Genomic DNA, 22,750 nt, shown 5'->3' with positions numbered 1-22,750 from the left:
AAGCGGAAAAAAACAAAAACATGGACACACTCGGGGACGTAACATTCAGCATTTCCCATTTTATGTATAGTTTGTGTTTTTTTCTACCTGCATGCAAATCTTGCACTTTTCTACATCAAATGTCATCTGCCATTTTTTCTATTGAGTTTGCTAATCTTCCTAATTGAGTATCATCAGCAAACTGGTTTAGTTTTTCAACTATACCAGAATGTAAATCATTTATATTAAATTAAGAAGAGTAGTGGTCTTAGTACAGGTCCTTGTGGTACTCCACAATTTACATCATCTCAAGTATTGCATTCAGTTCCAATCTTTACCCTTTTTTTATTTTTCTATACAGTAACCTGTTTTCAATCCATACAATTGTTTCCCTGAATGTCTCCCACAAGCCTTTAGAAAATCTAAATACACCATACAGTATGATATGGCCTTTGTGTATCCAGTATGGTTCAGAGTTGGTTGGTAACAAGCTGTTTAGGCACAAACTACCTTTTCTTAATCCATTTTGACTATTTCCTAGGATATTATTTCCATATAGTTAATAATCTAGTTCTGTTTTCATAACGTTGCAGTTAATAGAAGTAGGGCTTATTGGCATATAATTACTTGGTTAATTTTTCTCACCTTTTAATGGATGGATTCTACCTTAGCAATTCTCCAGTCCTTGGGTACTAACCCTGTCTTAAGCAGCTGTTGTTAGATTTGTGTTCATGGCTTCTGAATAACATCTCTTTTTTTTTTCTTGAGTACATTTGGTAAGCTTCCATCAGGCCTTGGGGTATCTTAAGTGCCTCTATTCTGAAAACACATATCCCTTGTCTGTGCTAATTCTATTTAATACAGAACTTTGTCATTCTACTACCTAATGCATATTTTGAACATATTCCTTAGTGAAAATCCAAAATGAAATACTAATTTAGTACATTGGCCATTTGGCTTTCATTGTCAAGAGTTTTTTTTTTTCTTTTTTTTCCCATGTTATTTCATCCTCAGTGTTTTTTTATTGTTGTGGTATTTGAAAGAACTTATTTGTTTTGTGCCTCAATTGCAATATACCTTTCAATTTCTCTCCTTTCTAATGGTAATTTTTACTCTACATGTGATTTTGATTCATTATACACTTTTTCTGAAACACTATCTTCTTGTTTTTGGAACAAGTTATAGGTTTATTCCATGCTGAAAAAAGAAAGATAACACAATGTTTCGGACATGGAGCCTTCTTCAGGTGTCAGGTGTCTTCAGGTGACACCTGAATAAGGCTCCACGGCTGAAACATTGTGTTACTTGTTCCTTTGCAGCCTACGCATGCTGATGCAGCTACCCACCTGAACTTCTTCTTGTTTTTCATCATTAAATTGTTAAAAAGTACTCTTTTCCTTTGTACTTTTCTTTATTGATTTGTTGAACTGTTTGGGATACCGTTTTCAGCTTATTTGTTCACTATTGGGATCAATTTCATCTGTGCTTCAAGTAGAATCTCTTTATACTGTTACCATTCATTTTTTACCATTTTCATAATACCGTTTAACTTGCCTTAGACTGTCTCATTCCTTGAAAGTCTGCTTCCTTATAGAGCGCATTTATTTGATTACAGTTCTCTAATGGTTCTCTCACCTTTGTTTGCTTCACTTTATTTTTGAACACAAGATATCTGCAAGCATTTCCTTTAGTAGGTGCTCTGACAAACTAGGTAAGAAAGCAGGCATCTACCCTTCCAGTTTCTGCTGTGAATATACTGTAGGTCTTTCCCTATATATTGGTCTTTCCCACTTTCTAATGACAGTTCATCTTGATGTAATGAAAAGGTATTCTCAAAACAAGAGGCTTTACCAGTAGAAAACTTTACAAGTTTTACTAGAAAACAGTTAAAGAAAAGAGTCTTATTAAAATTGTTACTGTATATGATAAATCTTTTCAGTCCATATGAAAAGATAATTATGCACATACCTAAGAAGCAATGCTTTATTAGATTGTAAATATTTTGTATGTTTTCAAGAATTTTAATACAGGATACATGTATTCAAATATCTTCAGAAGTTAGGGACATGCCTTTGTCAGAGTTCTGCAATTAAATGCGGAAATTGGGTAATTGTCATGCTAAATATGTACATAACTGCTCAAATTACGAAATTGAGTGAGGAGCACCATCAGTGTGCATTGGCTTCAAAGGAACAATTAAAAGTTAATTCCACACTGAAAAACAAAAAGGAGAAACACAGCCTGCTGTATGTTAAGCCTTCTTGAGGTGTAAAATGACAAGGATATAAAGCACAGGAGAACAAAGGGCAGAGTTGAGTGAGAATGGGTGCACTGGTGAGAAAGAATATGCACAGGAAGGGGGATCAGGGGGAGAGGTGTGAAAAGTTCAATTCTGTAAATGAATGGACAGGATTTAAAAAGAAAAAATAATAAAATATTATAAATATTAAATATTAAACTTCTACGTCCTATTCACTCACTGATTCAGACAGATATTTTTCAGTCATTAATTGTCCAGCCAGCAGTACACATACATTTTGCTATCTGCAAAATTAGCTGAGGATTTCAAATAAAACAGGTTAAAGGTTAGATTTATCCTCTGGGTAATGTTTAAGGAAAACGTTCTCTAATATACTGTACCAAAAATGACAATGTATGTGCTAAATTGGTATGTTATTTTCTATATCATAGTTCATGCATGAAATTTCCTGCTGAACATGATCATTTCAAAGATTAAATTGTGTTCATAATTTATATTATGCTCATCTTCCTTAAATGGCTCTATTAGAGAAGGAAGACTGGTGAATTTAGGTTTCAAGTATGCATTTAAGAATTATCGAAGATATATTGAGTTTAAGATCTCTTTTAATCAGAGTTCTTGGATTATATTTAGATATTTTGTGCCTCCTAGATGAATGGTACTTTCATCTCATCTGGATGTACATTTATTAATTTATTAATTAAGTTCAGGTGGGTAGCTGCGTCAGCATGCGTAGGCTGCAAAGGAACAAATAATAGGTTTATTCCATGCTGAAAAGAGAAGAAAGAAAACACAACGTTTCGGCCGTGGAGCCTTCTTCAGGTGTGAGAAAGACAGGGCAGTAAGCAAAGGTAATTTAGCAGGAGAACAAAAGCTGGGAGAGAGGAGGAGCGAGAGGCGGGAGCAGGGGACAGAAAGAGAGGCCAATCAAGAGGTGTGAAGTCAGGATAGGTGAAGAGAGGTGTGAAATGAAACCTACAATGAAAAGAGAGAATTTAGAAGAAAAGTAGTCTTCCGTTGAGAGAAGGGGGAAGGTGTGATCCTAGCTGCAGGATAATTTTGGTTTCTGTAGTCTTTCTGATGTATGAGTTCGGAAAACTGTCTTTGAGAACACAGACGGAGAGATTAGAGTGGTCATGGCTGTCCGAGGTGAAATGAGAAACAATGGGCTTGTAGAGATCTTTAATCTTCACAGCCCTAACATGTTCTCTGAAGCGGTCTCCAAATCTCCTTTCTGTTTTTCCAATGTAGATGGGTGGGCATTTACTGCAAGAGATAATATAATAATAATAAACTTTATTTTATATAGTGTCTTTAAAGGTGGCTTCTCAAAGCGCTTTACAGGATGACAATAACAATAAATAAGAGGAATACAACAATAAATAAGAAGAATATAAAAATGAAAAACTGGTGAGAGGGGCGGCAGCCAAAGAGAGAAATGAGGAAGATTTGATTTTATCTGAGTTTTCATTGCTTTGGAGATTCTTCGGAAAATCTTTTTTGGACAGGGTAATTACTGTGAAGGACTAGGCATAGTTCTTAAAGCTTTTTCATAAGAATGTTCTGGATCCATAAAATCAATCAAGAAAACTCGGGCCTCGAAAGGGTCTGTATTAAATGTTGTGTAACTTGATAAACCACAGACCCTGAACTCTGCAGTTTCTATCTGAGAAATCTGCAAACTAAAATTTGCCTGGCATAAAGCAGTAAATAAATTAAACGAATTGAGTGACACTTTTGGCCTCTGACCTCTTAGATAAAGATCTTTACTACAATAGTACAAAATAACATAAGTATTAGTCACATTGAGTCTACACAGTTTATACTTATTTTCATTGATTTATAGAGTCTGTCACCTACAGTGTATTGAAGAGTCTTTCAGTTCTTTGTGCTATAATTTAATGTTTGGAACATGTCTTGGCAGTCAGATCCTTTATTTTCTTTGTTTCAGGAAGAGGACTTGGAAGCCCAGATCTCATTCCTTCAAGGGCAGCTTAATGACTTAGAAGCTATGTGCAAGTACTGTGCTAAGATGATGAACCTACACATTGGTAAGTTAAGAACCAGCTCAAAATTGTAAACCCCACATGTGATATTCTCAACATATAACATTACACAATGTACTGTACAGTATATACAGATATATAAAGGCATGTTTGGTGCTTTATTCAGCCACCACCATTCGTACTGTTAAACATGGTGGTGGCAGCATTATGATTTAGTTCTGCATCTCATCAGCAGAGACTGAGAAGCTTGTCAATGCTTATGAGAACATAAATGGAGTTAAGTGTTAAGCATAGAGGAAAACCTGCTTCAAACCTAAAACTGGGATAAAAAAACTCACTTTTCCAGTGTTCAGTGTAGTCAGGGCAGTGTTCTAACTCACGAGGCCAAAGATCCAGTGGGGTGGTTTAAGATTATAACCGTGAATATCCGCGATTCAAGTCTTGACTTGAATCCTATTGATAATTAGTGGAAAGACATGAAAACGACTGTCCTCAAACAACTTGAGAGAGCTTGAGCACATCTACCAAGAAAAATGGGGAATATCGCACCTGTCTGTGTGTTAAGTTGGTAGAGACTTACCCAAAAAGACTTGCAGTTGCAATTACTGCCAAAAGTGTTTACACCAAATATTGACTTTACAAGTCTGAATACCTTTGCAATCTACATTTCTAATTTTCTAGAGTTTACTCCAACTTATATTACCCTTAAGACCTGTTCAGTTTGAGAATTCATATTTAAAATAAAATGTTAAATTTTAAAATGTGTATGCATCATTTTGCAGTGTCACAAAATGGGAAAGAATAGAAAATCACCATATGGATAAGGCCTATAAAAGCCTTCCTAACTCAGGACTTCATGTGTTGTTCAAGGTTACTACAATTCAGGTCACTAGTTCACAGCAGGAGTGGATTTCTGTTCTATATCTGTTCTGCATTGCTGTTCTGTAGCAGCTGTTTAATTTTCCTTCAGTATCAGTTCGGTAGGTATATGAAGACAACTTCTGGCACATGGGATTTTTTTTAGCTTCTTACTTTGTCTCTTCCGTGTTTTTGGCATCAAGCTCTGCTGCCCTGGTGGGCTTGAAGATTAGATTACCTTAATTTTCCATAGACTCTTCCCTAAAATATGCTTTATGAAAGGATAGAAGCAATGTGACACTAGCGATATTGAGTGTTTAGTCCTCTGGAGTCATAACCCCTGCATGCCCAGCTGTACAGATAGGTACTAAAGGTTAGCTATCAATTATATAATCAGAGCCCCAAAGGAGTGTAAGAAGAGGCTGTTTTAAAGAGATCTTATATGAACTGAAGTATTAACTTCTTGTTTATATTGCTGTAATTTCTGTGACCATGCTCCTAACACAAGTATGAACTAAATTGATTTGGTTTTTAACATACAACTGCAAAATTCTGTATAGTTTGGAAAGACACAGAAGAAATTGGTGTTATTATGCTTTTCTGTTATCTAACAAAATGCTTTGTATTGGAAAATGAAAGGACTTTATAAAATGGTTTAAAAAGAACTACAATTAAAAATGGAGTACAGTAAATTCCAAATACATAAAAAGGGTATTAGGCCAAGAGAGACAGAAAAGAATATTGTTACTGTTGCCAGAAAAAAAATGGAAGCTAAATAAAGTTTTTAAATAGTTTTTTTTACAACACAAATATGGTGTGGCTTATTTAATGATCATTACATATAGCTTTCTATAATGCAACAGGGAGATGTTCTCGTTTTAAAAAAATCTTAGATATTATTTTCTTCTAAATTGAAATGATTTTCATTGGCTGATGTCCCATATGTCCCACTTTATTCTAGTGACTTGCATGTGTTCTTTTTTGAAAATTGCTTACCGTTTTGAAACTTTCTAAATGATAGTATGTTTATGTCTTTTTATTCTTTAATAGATTTTAATTTAAAATATTGTATACTTTGAAAAATGTTTTTTTTTTTATATTCTCAGGCAAAATCCAAGAAGTCATTTTGCAAGAGAATCTGGAAAAAGAAGATGAGGTCCTAGTCTCCCTTGCTGGACTTAAACAGGTAAATAAGGTGAAAAGGGCTAATTCTGACACAGTAGTAACGGGAGTCCCCAATACGCATTAGGTTTGGGGACAAAAAAAGTCATGACATATAGTGATAAAATATGATGAAAGTGGTCATTGCTTACATTACATGCAGCCAGGACCACACCTTCCCTCTTCTCTTAGCGACAGACTACTTTTCTTCTAAATTTTCTCCATTGGAAGTTTCATCTCACACCTCTCTCCACCTATTCTGACTTCACACCTCTTCATTGGCCTCTCTTTCTGTCCCCTGCTCCCGCCTCTCGCTCCTCCTCTCTCCCAGCCTTTGTTCTCCCGCTACATTACCTTTGCCTACTGCCTTTGTCTTTCTCACACCTGATTAAAATTAGAACAGAATGTGTCTTGTTACTGGTATAGTAGTAACAGACAAATAAGTACTAGAACCCACGATGAAGTTTGAGTAACTGAGTTATTGCATGCAAGGCACATTAAGACCAAAGTATTGTTCGAAATATAGGTACAAAACTTCCAGTTTATATAGCAAATTTCAACCGCTTCTGACGCAAATTAGTAATAATTTAGTAATGGGGGGCCCCTATGTTTGGGCATTCCCAAGACCTTGAACACTTTTGATGGTCCGTTTTATCTTTCCTTAGTTGGAGTCTTTATCTTGCACTTGGAATTTCATGTCAATTAACTCCCATCCCACCATAACTCAAAGGTGCCTAAGCATTGAATTTATTGTGTTACAAGAATAACAAGTTACAAGTTAACCCCCTTTTCACATCTTATCTTTCTTCAGTATATTAGGTAGGTAGCCATGTCAGCATTCGCATAGGCTGCGAAGGATCCTGTAAAGGTTTATTCCATGCTGAAAAGAAAAGAGACACAACGTTTCGGCTGTGGAGCCTTCTTCAGGTGTCTTTTCTTTTTAGCATGGAATATATCTTTACCTATATCTTAGTATGCTGAGAGAAGAACACTGGTTACCCAGGTTAGTCTATACTTTTGTATAATGTACATCTAAAACATAATTGGATCTTCATTAAAGTATTAATTAAAGATGATGATCCTGATTACACTTATAATAAAATACATAATATATATAGTATTATATTATAATACAGATTATTTAAATAATTGATCCAATGGTAGATATCCTTTTGTGAATACGTACAGTACGTAAATCCTTAGATTCATTGGTGGCTCCTCTTTAAGCAGCAATTACTTCAACTATACATTAGTTGTTCATACAACTAAACGTAGCTGTTTGTCAGTCTCTCGCATTGGCTTTTATGAATTTTGGCCCATTCTGCCTTATAGAACTGCTTTAGGTCTCTTACAATTGAGGGTTTCCTTGCACACACAACTTGCTTCAGGTCCTGCCATAACATTTCAATGCAAAATTTCTTCTTCAGCTATTCTGTTGTAGCATTGCCTGTATTTTAAGAGTGTTTAGGTTTTGTCTGACACTCTCTTCCACAATTTTCTGATGAAATCGGTCAATGATAGCAGTCTGTCTAGGTCATAAGACAGCAAAGCGGTCTTGCCATGATACTCCCATCATGTTTGACAGTCAGGATGATGATCTTCTGTTGGGAAGGCAATGAGTTGCCATTCAAATAATTTCTCACTGTTGCAAAAAAGTATATAATTGTGACACATCTATCTAGAGAACATTCTTCCAATATACTTTGTGGATAAGTGTAAGGTCTGTGAAGGTGCTCTGTGGCAAACTAGTGCTGTTTTGCCAGGGGTGCAAAAATACTCAAATATGTTACCAGAGTAAAAGTACTTTTTCTTCCAAAAATAAGTAATTCAGTAAAAGGTTCAATTTCAGGGCCAGCAGGGGGTGCTCACCCTGCGGTCCATGGGGGTCCTAATGCCCCAGTATAGTGATGGGGACACTACTGTAAACAGGCGCCATCCTTCGGATGAGACATAAAACTGAGGTCCTGACTCTCTGTGGTCATTAAAAATCCCAGGGTGTTTCTTGAAAAGAGCAGGGGAGTAACCCTTGCATCCTGGCCAAATTTCCCATTGGCCTCCTAATAATCCCCATCTATGAACTGGCTTCATTACTCTGCTCTCCTCCCCACTGATAGCTGATGTGTGGTGAGCGTTCTGGTGCACTATGGCTGCTGTCGCACCATCCAGGTGAATGCTGCACTTTGGTGGTGGTGGAGGGGATCCCCATTACCTGTAAAACACTTTGAGTGGAGTGTCCAGAAAAGCGCTATATAAGTGTAAGCAATTATTATTATTAATTATTTGAGAAAACTGTACTCAAGTAAAAGTACAAAAGTATCACCAGAAAGTAAAAAGCAGCTGTCCTTTCTGATATTACCATGACTTTATTTACCTAGTTTCACTAATTTTCCCAGCCTGTTATAATTAATAAAATAAACCAACAAGTGAGAAAGTATGTTAAGATACTTTCAGTGCATAATTTATACAAAGTATAAAAATTGTTCTCTCTTTGTTGAAATAGCTTAGTTAAAATAATCTAAATCTAAAAATGCAAGTTAAAAATGTCACATAACTGTACATAAAGATTGTAGGAACTCTTTCACACTCATTGTCTAGACCTGCACTTTTCCTTACATTAATTATCCTAAACTACACACCTCTACTAATCAGCTGAGGTAGTTTTATGTTTTTATTCAAAACTGGTATAAAACAGATTTAAATTAATTGCATCTTTCAAAATATTGCTAGCTGTTTAAATTAAACAAACTAGCTAAAGAACAAATTGCACAACCTCCATGTTTCTTTAAATTTGTTGGTGAGTTGGTGTAGGCTGAGACTTCCACCAGTCTTACTCACTGCATTAATAAACAGGGGTATATTACGGACTGTGGACATAAATTCCCTAACTTTCACATAAATGCACCATACAGAATGTTAACTTTCTAGTAAAATTATTGCTATGTATTATATAAAGGTATATATTCTTACTGTTTTTTATAACTGTATATGTTTTAGATGTATATGTAATTTTTGAATTTATCTATGCTCCTCCTTTATGTTCTCTAAATGCAAAGCACCCTAAGAAAGTTCACAGACTACATTTTTAGTTAAATATAACTAATTTTACTTTAAGAGAAGAAAGGAAACACAACGTTTCGGCTAGGGAGCCTTCTTTGGGTATGAGGAAGAAGGCTCCACAGCCGAAACGTTGTGTTTCCTTTCTTCTCTTTTCAGCATAGAATAAACCTTTACTTGTTCCTTTGCAGCCTACGCATGCTGACGCAACTACGTACTTGAACTACTTCAGTAAAGTACAGGTTTTGAAAGAATATACTTAAGTACAGTAGTGAAGTAGTCCTACGTCATTGCTTCACATCCCTGTGTTTGGCAGTGTACTTTTTAGAGAGGAATAGATTTTCCTTGTTGTTCATGACTTCCTAGTTGATTTTTCGGGTTGCTCTTGAGGAAATATTGACAGGATGCACACACCTGGGTAGAGTCACTCAAATATTTTGAATTAATTTTCTATCCCCTCCAGATGATGAGCATTAGCTACTCTTTTTCTCAGGACATCTGAAATAATAAAAATTGCTTACACTTATATAGTGCTTTTTTGGACACTCCACTCAAAGAGCTTTACAGGTAATGGGGACTCCCCTCTACCACCACCGATGTGCAGCCCCATCTGGATGATGCGAAGGCACCCATAGTGTGCCAGAACGCTCACCAAAGATCAGCTGTCAGTGGGGAGGAGAGCAGACTAATGAAGCCAATTCATAGATAGGGATTATTAAGAGGCCATACTTTGTAAGGGCCAATGAGAAATTTGGCTAGGATGCTGGGGTTACACCCCTACTATTTTCGAGAAGCGGACCTCGGTTTTACCTCCCATCCGAAGGACGGCGCCTGTTTACAGTATAGTGTCCCCATCAAGGGTTCAGTGGGTTGCCAGTTAGGAGTTGCAGAGTGTTTTGGCTGCTGGCAAAAAATGTATTTTCATTGTGCCATTACATGTTTCCACTTACCTGTATGAAGAAGACCAAACTCACAAAGTGTCTGACCATTATATGGAACTGGGATACCCAAACTCAATACTTGTTTACTTGTTATCCAATTAATTGTGCTAAATTAAATAGGGATTATTTCACATAATTCCTGTAATTATACTGATGGATCACAATTTTTTACTTGGCACTGTAAGCGATGAGGAGTACCCCAATCTCAAGTGTCCTTGAAAACATTCCTTTAAAGAACTAAAAGTGAAACTCAGGACTGTTTCAGGACATGAAGTTACTGAGGAAGAAAATTTAAGTAGCTAAGCTGGTATTTCATAAATGGATGTATTAATTAGTTAAAAGAGAAAGCCACATGCAAATAGATAACAGCCAATAGCACTGTATCTGGGAAGAGAAACAGAGGTCTTGAATTATTGCATTTCTTTTATTGGCCTCAGGAGGTTTCAGACCTTTATTAGATTTCCGTACACTGTTTCTAATTTAAAAGATTCTGTAAGTATACTGCATCACACTGGGCAATACAAACTGCATTAGTGCAAAAAGACTCTCAAACATGTTTGAATTAGGATTCTTGGAAGCAGACATTTTTAGGTTTATAAAATGACAACAACCATTATACAAGTAATAATACAGAACTCATTTTAGGGCTTTTGATATTCATTTTTTGTCATATTTCAAATGTCAAACAAGGACAGGGGGAACTTTTTTTACATAAAAAAGATATTTTAGGCCAAATACAAGGTTCTAGATAAATCTCTTTATTGAGATAATGAATTTGTTTCCTGCTGCTCTAAATCAATGATATTATGGTCATATCACAGCCATGTCACATGTTTAGCCACAAAAGAAACCTGACTCTAAGATCAAGATATGAATCACAGAGCATTTCAACAAAAACATACAGTAGGTCAGGATATCATTATATGTTTTCAGTACAAAGCATGATCCACTGTCAAAATTAAGATACAGTATTACAAAGTTATGAGATATTACATTCACAAGTATTAACACAGTCAGCATTAGCAGACAGACCAGTTTCTGGGCAGAAAGCTCAAGAATGTTCTGCAGATTTTCCATTGCAGTTGCAGCTATCTCTCAAAGATGGCCTGTCACAATTTTTTCAGAGCCTTGAAGACAACATCACAGACATTGTGAGTGATCTGTGAAGGACAAAATGGCATTCATTGTTCAGTTAAACACTCCACCCCTCTCTGACTGCTGCACCTCAGGTCTTCTGAGTCTGCAGAAAATCATAATTTCATCATCTCAGCTGGCAGATTCTCCTTTGAATGGCTTCTGAGCCATTTTCATACAGGTGGTGGTCCAGGCATTCTGCTGATAAGATAGATACTTTATTGATCCCGTGAGGGAAATTGCAGTGCAACAGCAGCTTAACACAGACAACACAGCAACAGTGTAACGAAATGATACAATAATACAACAGTACAATACATACAATACAATCAGTACAGTCAGTGAGAAGTGCACTAAGAAGAGTTGCTCACAGTCCAGAATATACAAAGAACAAAACAGAACAGTATACAAAAAGTTGTATTGCACATTATGAATATAAATATATTGCACAAGTCCCTGGCATAAGGAGTTTATTTATTTCTGGAATTACTTATTCTTTAGCCACTGCAGTTAGGAGGCGATTAAGCTGATTAATTAGCCAGATGTGATACTCCTGGGCTAGTGTGGTAACCTTCTTCCTTTTAGGACTGTCTTTGAAGCTGGTTTCTCTGGATTAATCTGCTGATTGTTAAAGCAGAACATCTAATTGTCCATGCAGCTCCTTTCACGGAGAGGCAACCTTAAATCATGCCAAAAGTAACCAGGCAGTATTCATGATTCAAGGGGGGCAGAATAATATATTTAATTTTTCATTCACAATGAGCAGTGAATTTTAATATCTGTTTATACAGATTCCTAATGAAGTCATCATGGCAAATCAACAGCAAAAACAAACTGAGTTTTTAAGTCATACACTTTAACTGTCATTTTTTATTGAACATCAGAATTAGATATCTGTGAAATTTAAGTTTTATCACTGTAGTAAAGTAAAAATTTGTTCTTGTACTCTTGTTTCTGATATTACATATAATCTTGATTAGATACAAATGTCAGTGGATTTAGTTAGTAGGTTATAAAACAGTTGTAATCCACAATATAAGCAGACAAATTAAATACAATGAATTAAAGCAGAAGTATTCCTTTAAAACTTTGGCTGTGCCAGAACATTTTCCTCAATTGATATTGAAATACTAATAGCAATGAAAGGCAAAGAACAAAAGATTTAGGGTAGGTCTGCGCAGTTCAGGTACCATTGTCATTTTTCTTGTTTTTTAAGACAGAATATGTAGTTCCTTTTGTTGTCACAGTTTAGACCTGACTGGGTAGTATTTTAGGCTGTAGTTTTAGTTCTCGATTGTAGTAGTGTTCCAGACCTTTTTGCCTTGTTGTAATTTACATGTTTTTAATTAGAATAGCTTGTAAGACTCATTGCTTGTAATGCTAGGAAAATCTCATTGTTTATTGGAAATTCATGGAAAAGGATTCACCATTAATCACTTATATTAATTTGGTTGTATGACTATAACCAAATATGGTTATATTTATACACATCCATGATTTCAAGTCTAGTGTGGTGCACGCTTTAGGCACTACCTAAAGACTCTCACAGACTAAAGAGCTTTCATCTCTTTTAACAGCATTCGTACACTGAGATTTACTATTGGTCCATGCTAGTGACTGTAATTTAATCATAAAAAAGTTTTTTTTTTTTAAATCAAGTTGTAAGTGTCGTCTCTGCGCTGGATTCAGCACCGTGGGGCAGACTGATGTTTCCCTAGTAACCACCCACACTTCCATTGTCCTGACAATGCCGGTTACCATGGTCGCATAATGAGACAGAAGGCCTGGCAACTTGTGCCTGATTATTAGCACCTCATACCTTAAATGGTGCAGGCTTCTTAATGCAAGTCAGACTGCACCCAGTACTCTGGCATAGTTCGTTTCTGAGCCTTGTTCTCTAATTCCAGTGTTCCCTTGTTATGTACTCCAAAGTTCCTGGTTCCCCAGTTGTTAGACCTGTTCATAAGTTCCCGTGTTCTTCTTATAGCACCAATTGGCCCCAGTATGTGCGCAACACTGCTGTGTCGATGCACACTCTCCCTATCTGGTGCCAGCTCCCACTCCACTCACAGCTTGCCCCCAGTTTAACATCCCCTGCCTACTGTAATATTCACATTGCACTTGGGTTCTTCCCCTGATTAAGGTCTGGAGTGGTGGACATCAGAGTAGGCTCTGGCATGCTGACTGGAGAAACTGGGGCTGGGAAGCGCACGCAAGCGGCCGCAGGGAGTTTGTGGTCGTGCAGCATGGAGTCAAAGCTAGAGAAGTCAGATGAGACACTGTCCAAAGCACTGTGGAGAATCCATGAGTGTACTGTAGGTCAAGCAAGGCAGGGTCCAAGGGAGAGAGACACTTTAAATATTCCTGGCTGAGGGGGAGCCAGGTAAGGAATCCACAACAAGCTCTACAGTGGGTTCACAGGAACAAAGACAGGGACTCAGGAACACAGGAACAACAGGGGTAGTAACCAGGGAACCAGGAACTTGAGAGTGTGCAACAAGGGAATACAAGAATTACTGAACAAGGCTCAGAAACAAACTATTGAACTACTCTTTGCCAGTGTGTCGCGTACAGTCTACCAGAAAAAAAGTAGCCTGCAACATCTAAGACTGGGGAGCTCATAATTGTGCTTAGGTAATCAGGCTCTGTCTGCGTCCATGATCACCGGCATTTGCAGGAGAGTAGAAGTGTGGCCAGTCGCCACAGTAATGTCAGTCCACCCCATGATGCTGGAGCCAGGGCAGACATGACAAAAAGAGCATGAAAAATTTAAGCAGTGGGAATACGTTTTTGCTTAATCTGTTTTCCAGACAGTTTCTCCAGCCTAAAGGCTAATGTCTGATCCATGATATATATCATGATGTGCCCGGACTAAAAATACGATCTTAAGTGCTGTAAATTTAGAGCACATCACTAACAAAAGGATGTCCATCAGCACTGTGTAAATCCCAGAGAAATGCAGTTTAGGATTAAGTAGAGCATAAAACATTTATAATGAAAGGAATCTGTAAAAAGAAAATGGTCTTACAGCTGTGTTTACCCAAGCACTATTAAACAAAATAGCTATAGAGAATTCTGAATATGTCATGAAGTCCTTTGAGTTGATTAGTTCTGATGAAGAGTACAGATTCAATGAAAGTAGTTTTTCCTTTGCTTATCATTGCCTTTGATATTTTGCTGTTGGTTTTGTCCTGCAAAGATGTAGATTCTCTTCTTTTGCATTTAGGAATTCTAAACACATTTAATAAATCAGACTCTGCCTGTGCTTCTGAAACTCTCACTTTTGAAATGTGTCCTTAAGCCTGTTTATTATTAAGCCTGTGCTTAATAATATTTGATAATTTCATACTGTAAAGTGGTCAGATTTAATTAGGTAATTAAATGTGATGAAAACATGGTTCCCTGTGGTTTCCCTCTAATACAGCTTTTCCCAGTCGTTCGCTTCAGGAATTCATCATATTTTTTAGTTTTCCTTCAAGCTGAGCTGAATTGAATCTTTTATTGAATTAGTAAGTTTCTTGTCTTATTTTTTGTAAGCTCTGTATAATGTGGTGTGGTGTATATCAAGTTACCTTTAAAATTGCACGGGCAACTTAAAACAAAATGTTTTAAAGCAGAAATCAATTTAAAAAAGGCCTCATTAAGCAAAATATTAATTCAGTTGAGGCTGCAGCTAAGCTGCAATGGAAATAACAACCTGAAGCCACAGAGGTCCACAGAGACCAGAGATGGGAACCTAGTTCTACCCCAGCCCTGGTGGGCCACATTACATTAGCTTTACAAAGTCTGTTTAATGAAATCGTTCCGGATTTCAACTAGGGAACATAATGAATTTGGTCCAGTCATGTAAATAATTGTCTCAGTTACTTAATTAAGAGTAGAATGAAAGACAGAACATTCCTGGATTGGTGGCCCTCAAATAGGCTGGTATTGCATATAGAATTAGGCAAACGTTTATATTTTCTTGTATATTATGTTAAAGGTATTAACAATTTGCAATTTCTGCCTTATCAGTCTATATTTCTGTCTAGCTTTGCATAAACCAAATATTGTTATTAAACACTGTTTTTTTGCAGATTAAAGACATTTTGAAGGGATCCCTCCGCTTTAACCAGAGCCAGTTGGAGGCAGAGGAGAATGAAGAGATCACAATTGCTGATGACCACTACTGCTCCAGCACTCAGAAGGGTGGAGACAGAAATGGACACAAGGGTACCAACAGAGAAAGGCCCTTCTCTCTCAGAAGCCAACAGGTGAAGCCAAATGTACCTCACTACCGTACAGTATCTCCCATTCCCACCTTTTATGGGAAAGAATGGTGTCTTTCTAATGGCATTTAGAAACAACAAAAGATTAAACCAGAAGGGTATAAATAACATTAACGCTACTTAGTGGTGTTATCTTTATTTATAAAATAATAAAATACATATAATATTAATTTATTGTTTTTAATGCTTCTCAGTACCTTTCAAAATATTAGTTTGTCTTCTGTCATTTGTTTCTTTACAATTTATTTAATGCTTAATAACTATAATAATAATTTATTATAACAATAGTTATAATAATAATAATAATAATAATAATAATTCCTTACACTTACATACACTTTTCTGAAAACCCTCCACTCCCCTCCACCACCACCAATGTGCAGCATCTACCTGGATGATGCGACGGCAGCCATAGTGCGCCAGAACGCTCACCACACATCAGCTATCAGTGGGGAGAATAGGCTTAAGCATGTTCATGACATTAGGACTCCTCTCAGTATAACATATGCAGTTCAATACAGGAACTAAATGGCTAAATCAGTGTAGTCTTTTAAATATAAATACTGGCAATCAACTATGTGGGGGCATAAAAGAAAAGAAACTAATGGTCACAGGTTTGTGGAAATGAGTGTTCAGCAGGGAATCAGATAGTCTATAGCAGTGGTTCTCAAACTGTGGTACGCGTACCAGCAGTGGTACGCGGAGCACCGCCAGCTGGTACGCCATATGATCCATAGAACTTTGTTGTGTGCGCTGAAAAATCGGAACGGTTTTCATATTTTCTATTTTAATACGTGTCGAATACACAGCCTATGTACTGCAATACAGTGCGCGCTAATACTTCAGTGGACACGAGATACTCTGTAATTCTATACCACTCTATAGGAATGCGTGCTACGGACGAAGTGACCAATTGTATTTAAAAAAAAACTCCAGCATATAGGGAGGTAGGAGAATGTGTGTGATTTTGGAACAATGCCAATGTTGTAAACACAGGAATGCCTAGAAATACGTGCTACTAACGCTTGTAATCTTGTGAGCACAGGAAAGCATGATAGATAACAGCAAAATATTTAAGAACTGTACTAAGTTAATTTGAGAAAAATACACAGAGCGTCTCTGCGTTTCGCTCCCATGCGCATTAAATAAAAACTAAATACGGAAATAAAAACGGAAACGGGAAAAAATGCAAGCTTGCAGGTTAGCTCCACACTATTTTTGAAGAACCTTATTTACCGTTGGCAAAAGAGCTGACACGTATTATGTGGAGAAAAAGCTGCTAAACAGCTCGACCTGCTGCCCCCTTGAAAGACACGGTCATTCATAGAATTATTGAAATTATATCAAAAGTATGCTGATAGAGCGCATTAAGATGAGCAGATGTTTTTCACTGCAATAAGCTGAGTCTGTAGTTAATTTGGCCAATTCACTCGTTTACGTTAGATACGAGTTTGAGGGTACGTCCCATGAGGACTTTCTGTTATGTAAGCCGCTACCAACAGGAACTACAGGAGAGCACATATTTCAGCTTCTGAATTAATTTGTCGAAGAGAATGGCATCGACTGGATAAAATGTGTCGGAGTTTGTACAGATGGTGCTAGAGCGATGACAAGCTGACAAGCGGTGTAGTTGCACGAATTAAAGAGGTTGCTCCAGAAATTAATGGACGCATTGCAACATTCACCGCGAGAGCTTTGCCATCAAGAAAATGCCTGACGATTTAAAATCTGTTAAGACTCTGTTGTGAATTGTATCAAGGCTCGAAAAATGAATTCACATCTGCCTTGCTCGACTAAACAGGCTCACCCCTCTCACTGAAATGTTGCTTTTTAATTATTTTTATTTGTTGTTGTTACTGTTTTTTTCTGTAAAACGCTTTGAGAAAGCCACATTTAAAGGCGCTATATCAAAGTTTATTATTATAATATTTATTATATGTATGTGTGAGTGTGTGCACGCACACTCATGTTGGTCATTGAGAATTTCTGGGGTTCCTATGAGATGATGACTTGTAGGTGGTACGTGGATGCTTTGTTTGGATTAGGGGTGGTACTTGGTCCAAAAAGTTTGAGAACCACTGGTCTATAGGAAAAGTAACAGGTTATTTGTCAGCTGGTGAGAAATGTATTGAGTCAGTGGGGGTGGTAATGTCTGAAAGTCTAAAACACACCATTTGCATTTCTTTATTTGTCCTCACTACTACCCAAAACAATCCCGCTGATTCAAAACAGCAGGAGGACTCATATATCAAATCCCTTTGCATCTATTTTAGAATGAGTCTCCCATTATCCTGTCAATGTCATGTCAGTGTCCTTTAAACTTTCAGTTTTAAAATGTTACATTTCTGTTTTTCAGTTACAGTTCTAGAAAGCTGTAGCTGTTGTTTGTCAATGATGGACTATCCTGGTAAAACTATTTATTAGGAGATTGTAAATTGCATAAAAAAGAGAAAAGATTTTAATAGTAATACTTATACAGTATGTACCATACAAATTGTATAACATTACAGCAAGTTGAATATTGGGCAATTTATTGTAGGATGTTTACCTTATTGGTCTTTAGCAACTCCACTGTTGTGTTTGCTGTGTGCTGAGGCTTGTTGTCATGTGGAATGTAAACATCCTCAGTTTTAGTTTCCTTGCAGAGGGCATGATGTTTTCTTCAAGAATCTGTTTTTCTTCATCCCACATTCATTCAATCCTGACCTGTCCCCCAGTCGCTGCTGCAGAGAAGCGCACCTATAACAGAACGCTGCCTCCATCGTGCTTTAGAGAGATGGTGTTCTGTTGGTGACGTGCTGTATTGGGTTTTTGCCAAATGTAACATTATGTATTTAGAGCAGAAAGTTCTATCCAGGCTTCATTAGACCACAAAACTTGTTCCACATACAGTAGCTGTAGAATCTCCAGAGAGTTTTTTTGCATACCTCAAACGAGACTCAATGTGGGCTTTTGTGAGTATTGTTTTTTTCTTGCCACCCCCCCATACAGTCCAGACTTGTGCAGAGCTTGGGATATTGTTGTGACACATGTACACTGACAAGTTTTTTTACATAAAGGCCTGTTACCATTCGCCTTCTATTTCTTAATGATGGTCTTGATGGTGTCGCTAGGGATAATTAAGGCCTTTGGAATCTTTTTTATATCCATAGGCAGACGCAGCTGATTTTATTCTGAAATCATTAGAATCACTACAGGGGAACACATTTGGAATTGAACACGGGACTGATTACATACAGGGACTGATTGTTTTATGATTTGGACGGCAAATGGTTTTAGCAGAGCTAATTTACAATTGCCATTGCTAAGGGTAAATACACTTATCCAACCCATTTTCATTTATAATCACTTTTCAAAATGTTTGAGCATTTGTTTTTATTAATTTTTTTGTGTTTGTATGTTACACAATATGTAAATAAAGGTCAAATAAATTCTGATTTACAGTAATGTGTCTTGATTTCAGGCTATTAGAACACAGAATGCGTTACTTTGGAAAGGGTCTGTAGATGTTCTATATGCACTGTATCGTAGTCCACAAGTAAAGTTAACCTGCCCATCAAATTGTTTTAGGTTTCAAATTATTTTGTTCTAACTTTTAAGATTTTGCATTAGCTTCAGGTTTAATGGTGTGCTCTTTTCTGTGTTTCTTTAAGGCTACATCAGAATCTTCCTTAAACTCTGAGGGAAGAAATTCAGATGATTACATTTTAATTTCCCAAGATGATGATGTTGAGCAAGATCCAGAAGAAAAGAAAGACATCACAGCCTCTACAGCAAAGGTTCCTTCTTTCCCAAAGGGGGTAAAGGTAACCCCAAAACCTGAGAAAGAGGCTCCTCCCTCAGCTGTCTTCCAAGACCCTTTGATGACCATGGCCTCTGCTTCAGGCAGCACTTCTGGTTCCAGCCCTGATGATGACAGTAGCAACAGCAAGGACTGTGATTTTACAATAGTAAACCCTATGGATCTCTCATGAGCCTCTCAGCTGAAAATCTGAACTAATGTGTCTTTGCACAGTCATACTGTATGAGCTCTGAATAGTCTTCCTGCTTTTTATTTCCTGTTCTCTAATCACCACGTTAACATCTATGTATCAAAGTTTTCAGCAGCAACCTTCTAATACCTGCATGTACTACTGTACATACAGTATAAAGCAGCATTTTGTGCTTCTGAGAAAATAATGGGGGTTGAGAATCTGCAATTTTACTGATTTGGATTTCAATTTAAAATTGCTTAATCAGATTTTTCCAATTCCTGCATATATATATTCTATGTTTTTATTTTTTCCCTTAGCTAACTTGTAGATTTTAAAGAAAAGTACTGCCATCAAACAGAAAATTATTATTTATGGGTTTTTTTTAAATAATCAACTACTTGTAAAGATCTAATTATCTGGGATGGATGTAATTCTTATAAAAGGTGTGCTTTGACAGAAAATCCATAGGAAAACCCTTCAAAGCAATTTGGAGTTTGTACAAAATTAAAGTTGTAAAAAGGTTTACTTCATTCAGGTCTCAAAAAAGTCTTGCTGGTATCAGAACTCTAAAAATGCTAAATGTTCAAAGTACATAATTGTGTATTTGCAGACTGGGGTGCTGTAACTGTGTTATGAAACATAGATGCAGAGCTTGATGTGAAGGTGGTGCTGCAAGGGAAGTGCTTCTAGGACATTTCTAGATACAGTGAATTGGTACCAAGGGAGTGTCATTACTTCACCTGTTCTCCCTAACAGAACTGTTCTCATTCCTTCAGTGTTTTGCTTTTATTTGCCATTTTTGTGACAAACTTTTTTATTTCTATTGAATCTATTAACAGAGTAAGAGCTGTATGTTTTGGTGACACATGAAGTTTGAAAATGAGATCACAACAATTTAACTAATCTCCTAATTGATATAAACTGTCTTCACCTACGTCTACAACAAAAACAAGCATAAAAATTCTAAAATATGTACAATGTTACACTGTAGGTACTGGTACTCCTTGAAGTGTTGATGTAAACATATTGAACATGTACATGGTCGTTAAAATCATATAAAAATATATTGCTAGGTCGGTTACAGCAAAATCATCAACCAATTACATTTGCATTTTTTTTAATGATATACTGTAGCTCTACCAAAATGGCCAAGAAGAAGCTTTACTGAAAGATTAGTATTAGTTAAGTGCATTTTGAACTAAAGGACAGAGAGGAAATTCATAACATAGCAAAACTGTTCCAAGAGACAGAAGTGCCTAATCACTGCCAATCACTGCTGAAATGTTAAAAGATGTATATGACATTAAACAAGGTACAAGAGTTAAAAAGTTACACAAGCTGAATTTTTAGTAGTATTTTCAAACATCTATTTCTTCAGTTGTCAAATCTTTATCAAAAAATAATTTTCTTCTCATACCATATTGACATTCAGATTAAAGCAGATGATGGCACTGTTCACACTACGAACATGTAAGCTTTGCTGTGGCTTTCAACTCTCCTTCTCGTTGTTTTTCAAGATGTTCCCACTGGTGACATTGAAGTGGGTTATGAAACATTCATTCTGAATTCTTGCCGTGCCTTACATTGAACTATTTAACCTTACCCCTTTACAGGTTGGTGTTAAATGACACAAGCACAGCATAACTGTGTGAGGACCATTGCACAGTACAGTATATTAAGGATGTAGGAGGCTTTTGTAAAAACCCCCCCAGCCTGGGATACTGTTACAAGATTTACATGAATTCCAATTATATCTGATATGTTTAGTGGTTGACCATTTGTCTTGACTTGCTGGACTAAAAAGTAATAGAACTGTACTTTGCAGTCATTGCTTGTCCATTTCATTGCTGCTCAAAATTATTATTGCCTTGCTGTCATCTCCACCATAATTACATGTTGTGTAGCATTTTATATTTTTTAATCAAACAAGATCTCATTTCCTTTTGTGAAAAATGATATGTAGTGTATATATACTATATTAAACTGCCACTTACTAGGTGTCTGTTATAGTGAATTTAATTGCTAGGTATTAAATATCTTAAAAATGAATGTGTAGCATAATGTTAATATAGCCTGAGCTCTCTGTGTCCATTATGATGTGTGGACCCAAAAGTATCAATTTATACATTGCTTGCTCTGGTTTAAGTCCATTTGATTTTCATGATTTGGATTTGAGGATTTGCTTAAGGTGTACAGTTTTACTCATGAATGTAGGAAAATTTATAAATGCCTCATTAAACTTATGTGACTAACAATCTTGATCAATTGTCAGTGTTTGTTTGCATCAGTCATGATGTGTCTACATCATGCAAAGAAAATCCTGGGAATGTTGTACATATTTGTGTGTGCGTATACTGTATGTACACTCAAAATATTGGAAATAATTGTGAAAATAAAGAACAAAAAACATTTCAAATGCAAGTAACATGACCGAATGTTATATGAATAATACTGTATATCAGATTATGACTGGATTTCATGATTATATCAATAAGAAGATGTCACACCAACAGAGTGACTGTGGATCATTTAAATGGATATGTAGCTGCCCAAAACCCTTTCCTGAGAAGAGGTAACCAAACAAAAAGGCTGAAAATTGCAGCAGAAATTGTTTTAATTGGTTGCTGATGTGTGTACCGTATATTTTGTTTTAGAAGTAATGACACCTGCACTTTTACAGCTAGGATATTCGCAAGACCTCTTCTGTTATGCAGAGAATGTAGCCTGAGGTACTGTATTTAACTTCTGGACACCTTGAGCTTTCCGTTTCAGCCACTTACAGTACAGTATATTGCCAATAGCTGTAGTTTCTTATGTTAGTCTTATATAACTCCTGCTGAAACTTGGAGTCAAGCTCCAATCTGTCACATGGAGTAGCCTTCACTTGCTAAGCATAGGGACCCTTAGAATTCACTGCACTACAGTAGCATGCACACATTTTCTTATTGTAGATAGTGAAGCTTATTATATAACAACAAAGGACTACTGGATTGTTGAAATTTTCTATGAGATGGGATTTTATCTTATACTTTTATACTGTACGTACTAACAGTATAAACCATTTTATACTTAGCTTTTTTAACTTCCATGATTATTTCCAGTACTGTATACTGTA

At 36.5% G+C, this 22,750-nt stretch overlaps 1 protein-coding gene across 7 annotated transcripts in view; it reads left to right on the top strand.

Annotated features, from left to right (window-relative positions):
* tbc1d5 (TBC1 domain family, member 5) overlaps nucleotides 1–21,896 on the top strand; it is a 212,981-nt gene extending 191,085 nt beyond the window's left edge. For all 7 annotated transcript variants that reach the window (XM_015357494.2, XM_015357495.2, XM_069195066.1 and 4 more), the window contains 4 exons: nucleotides 4,191–4,290; nucleotides 6,210–6,289; nucleotides 15,470–15,646; nucleotides 19,315–21,896. In XM_015357494.2, the coding sequence (XP_015212980.2) occupies nucleotides 4,191–4,290; nucleotides 6,210–6,289; nucleotides 15,470–15,646; nucleotides 19,315–19,635 (678 nt within the window). In that variant the 3' untranslated portion in view covers nucleotides 19,636–21,896. The remainder of the gene's footprint in view (nucleotides 1–4,190; nucleotides 4,291–6,209; nucleotides 6,290–15,469; nucleotides 15,647–19,314) is intronic.
* Nucleotides 21,897–22,750: the final 854 nt, after the last annotated feature.

The sequence above is a fragment of the Lepisosteus oculatus genome, chromosome 10, assembly GCF_040954835.1.
Source record: "Lepisosteus oculatus isolate fLepOcu1 chromosome 10, fLepOcu1.hap2, whole genome shotgun sequence".
Lineage (NCBI taxonomy): Eukaryota > Metazoa > Chordata > Actinopteri > Semionotiformes > Lepisosteidae > Lepisosteus > Lepisosteus oculatus.
The sequence above is the reverse complement of the archived record's forward strand: the minus strand, read 5'-3'. Positions and strand labels throughout refer to the sequence as shown.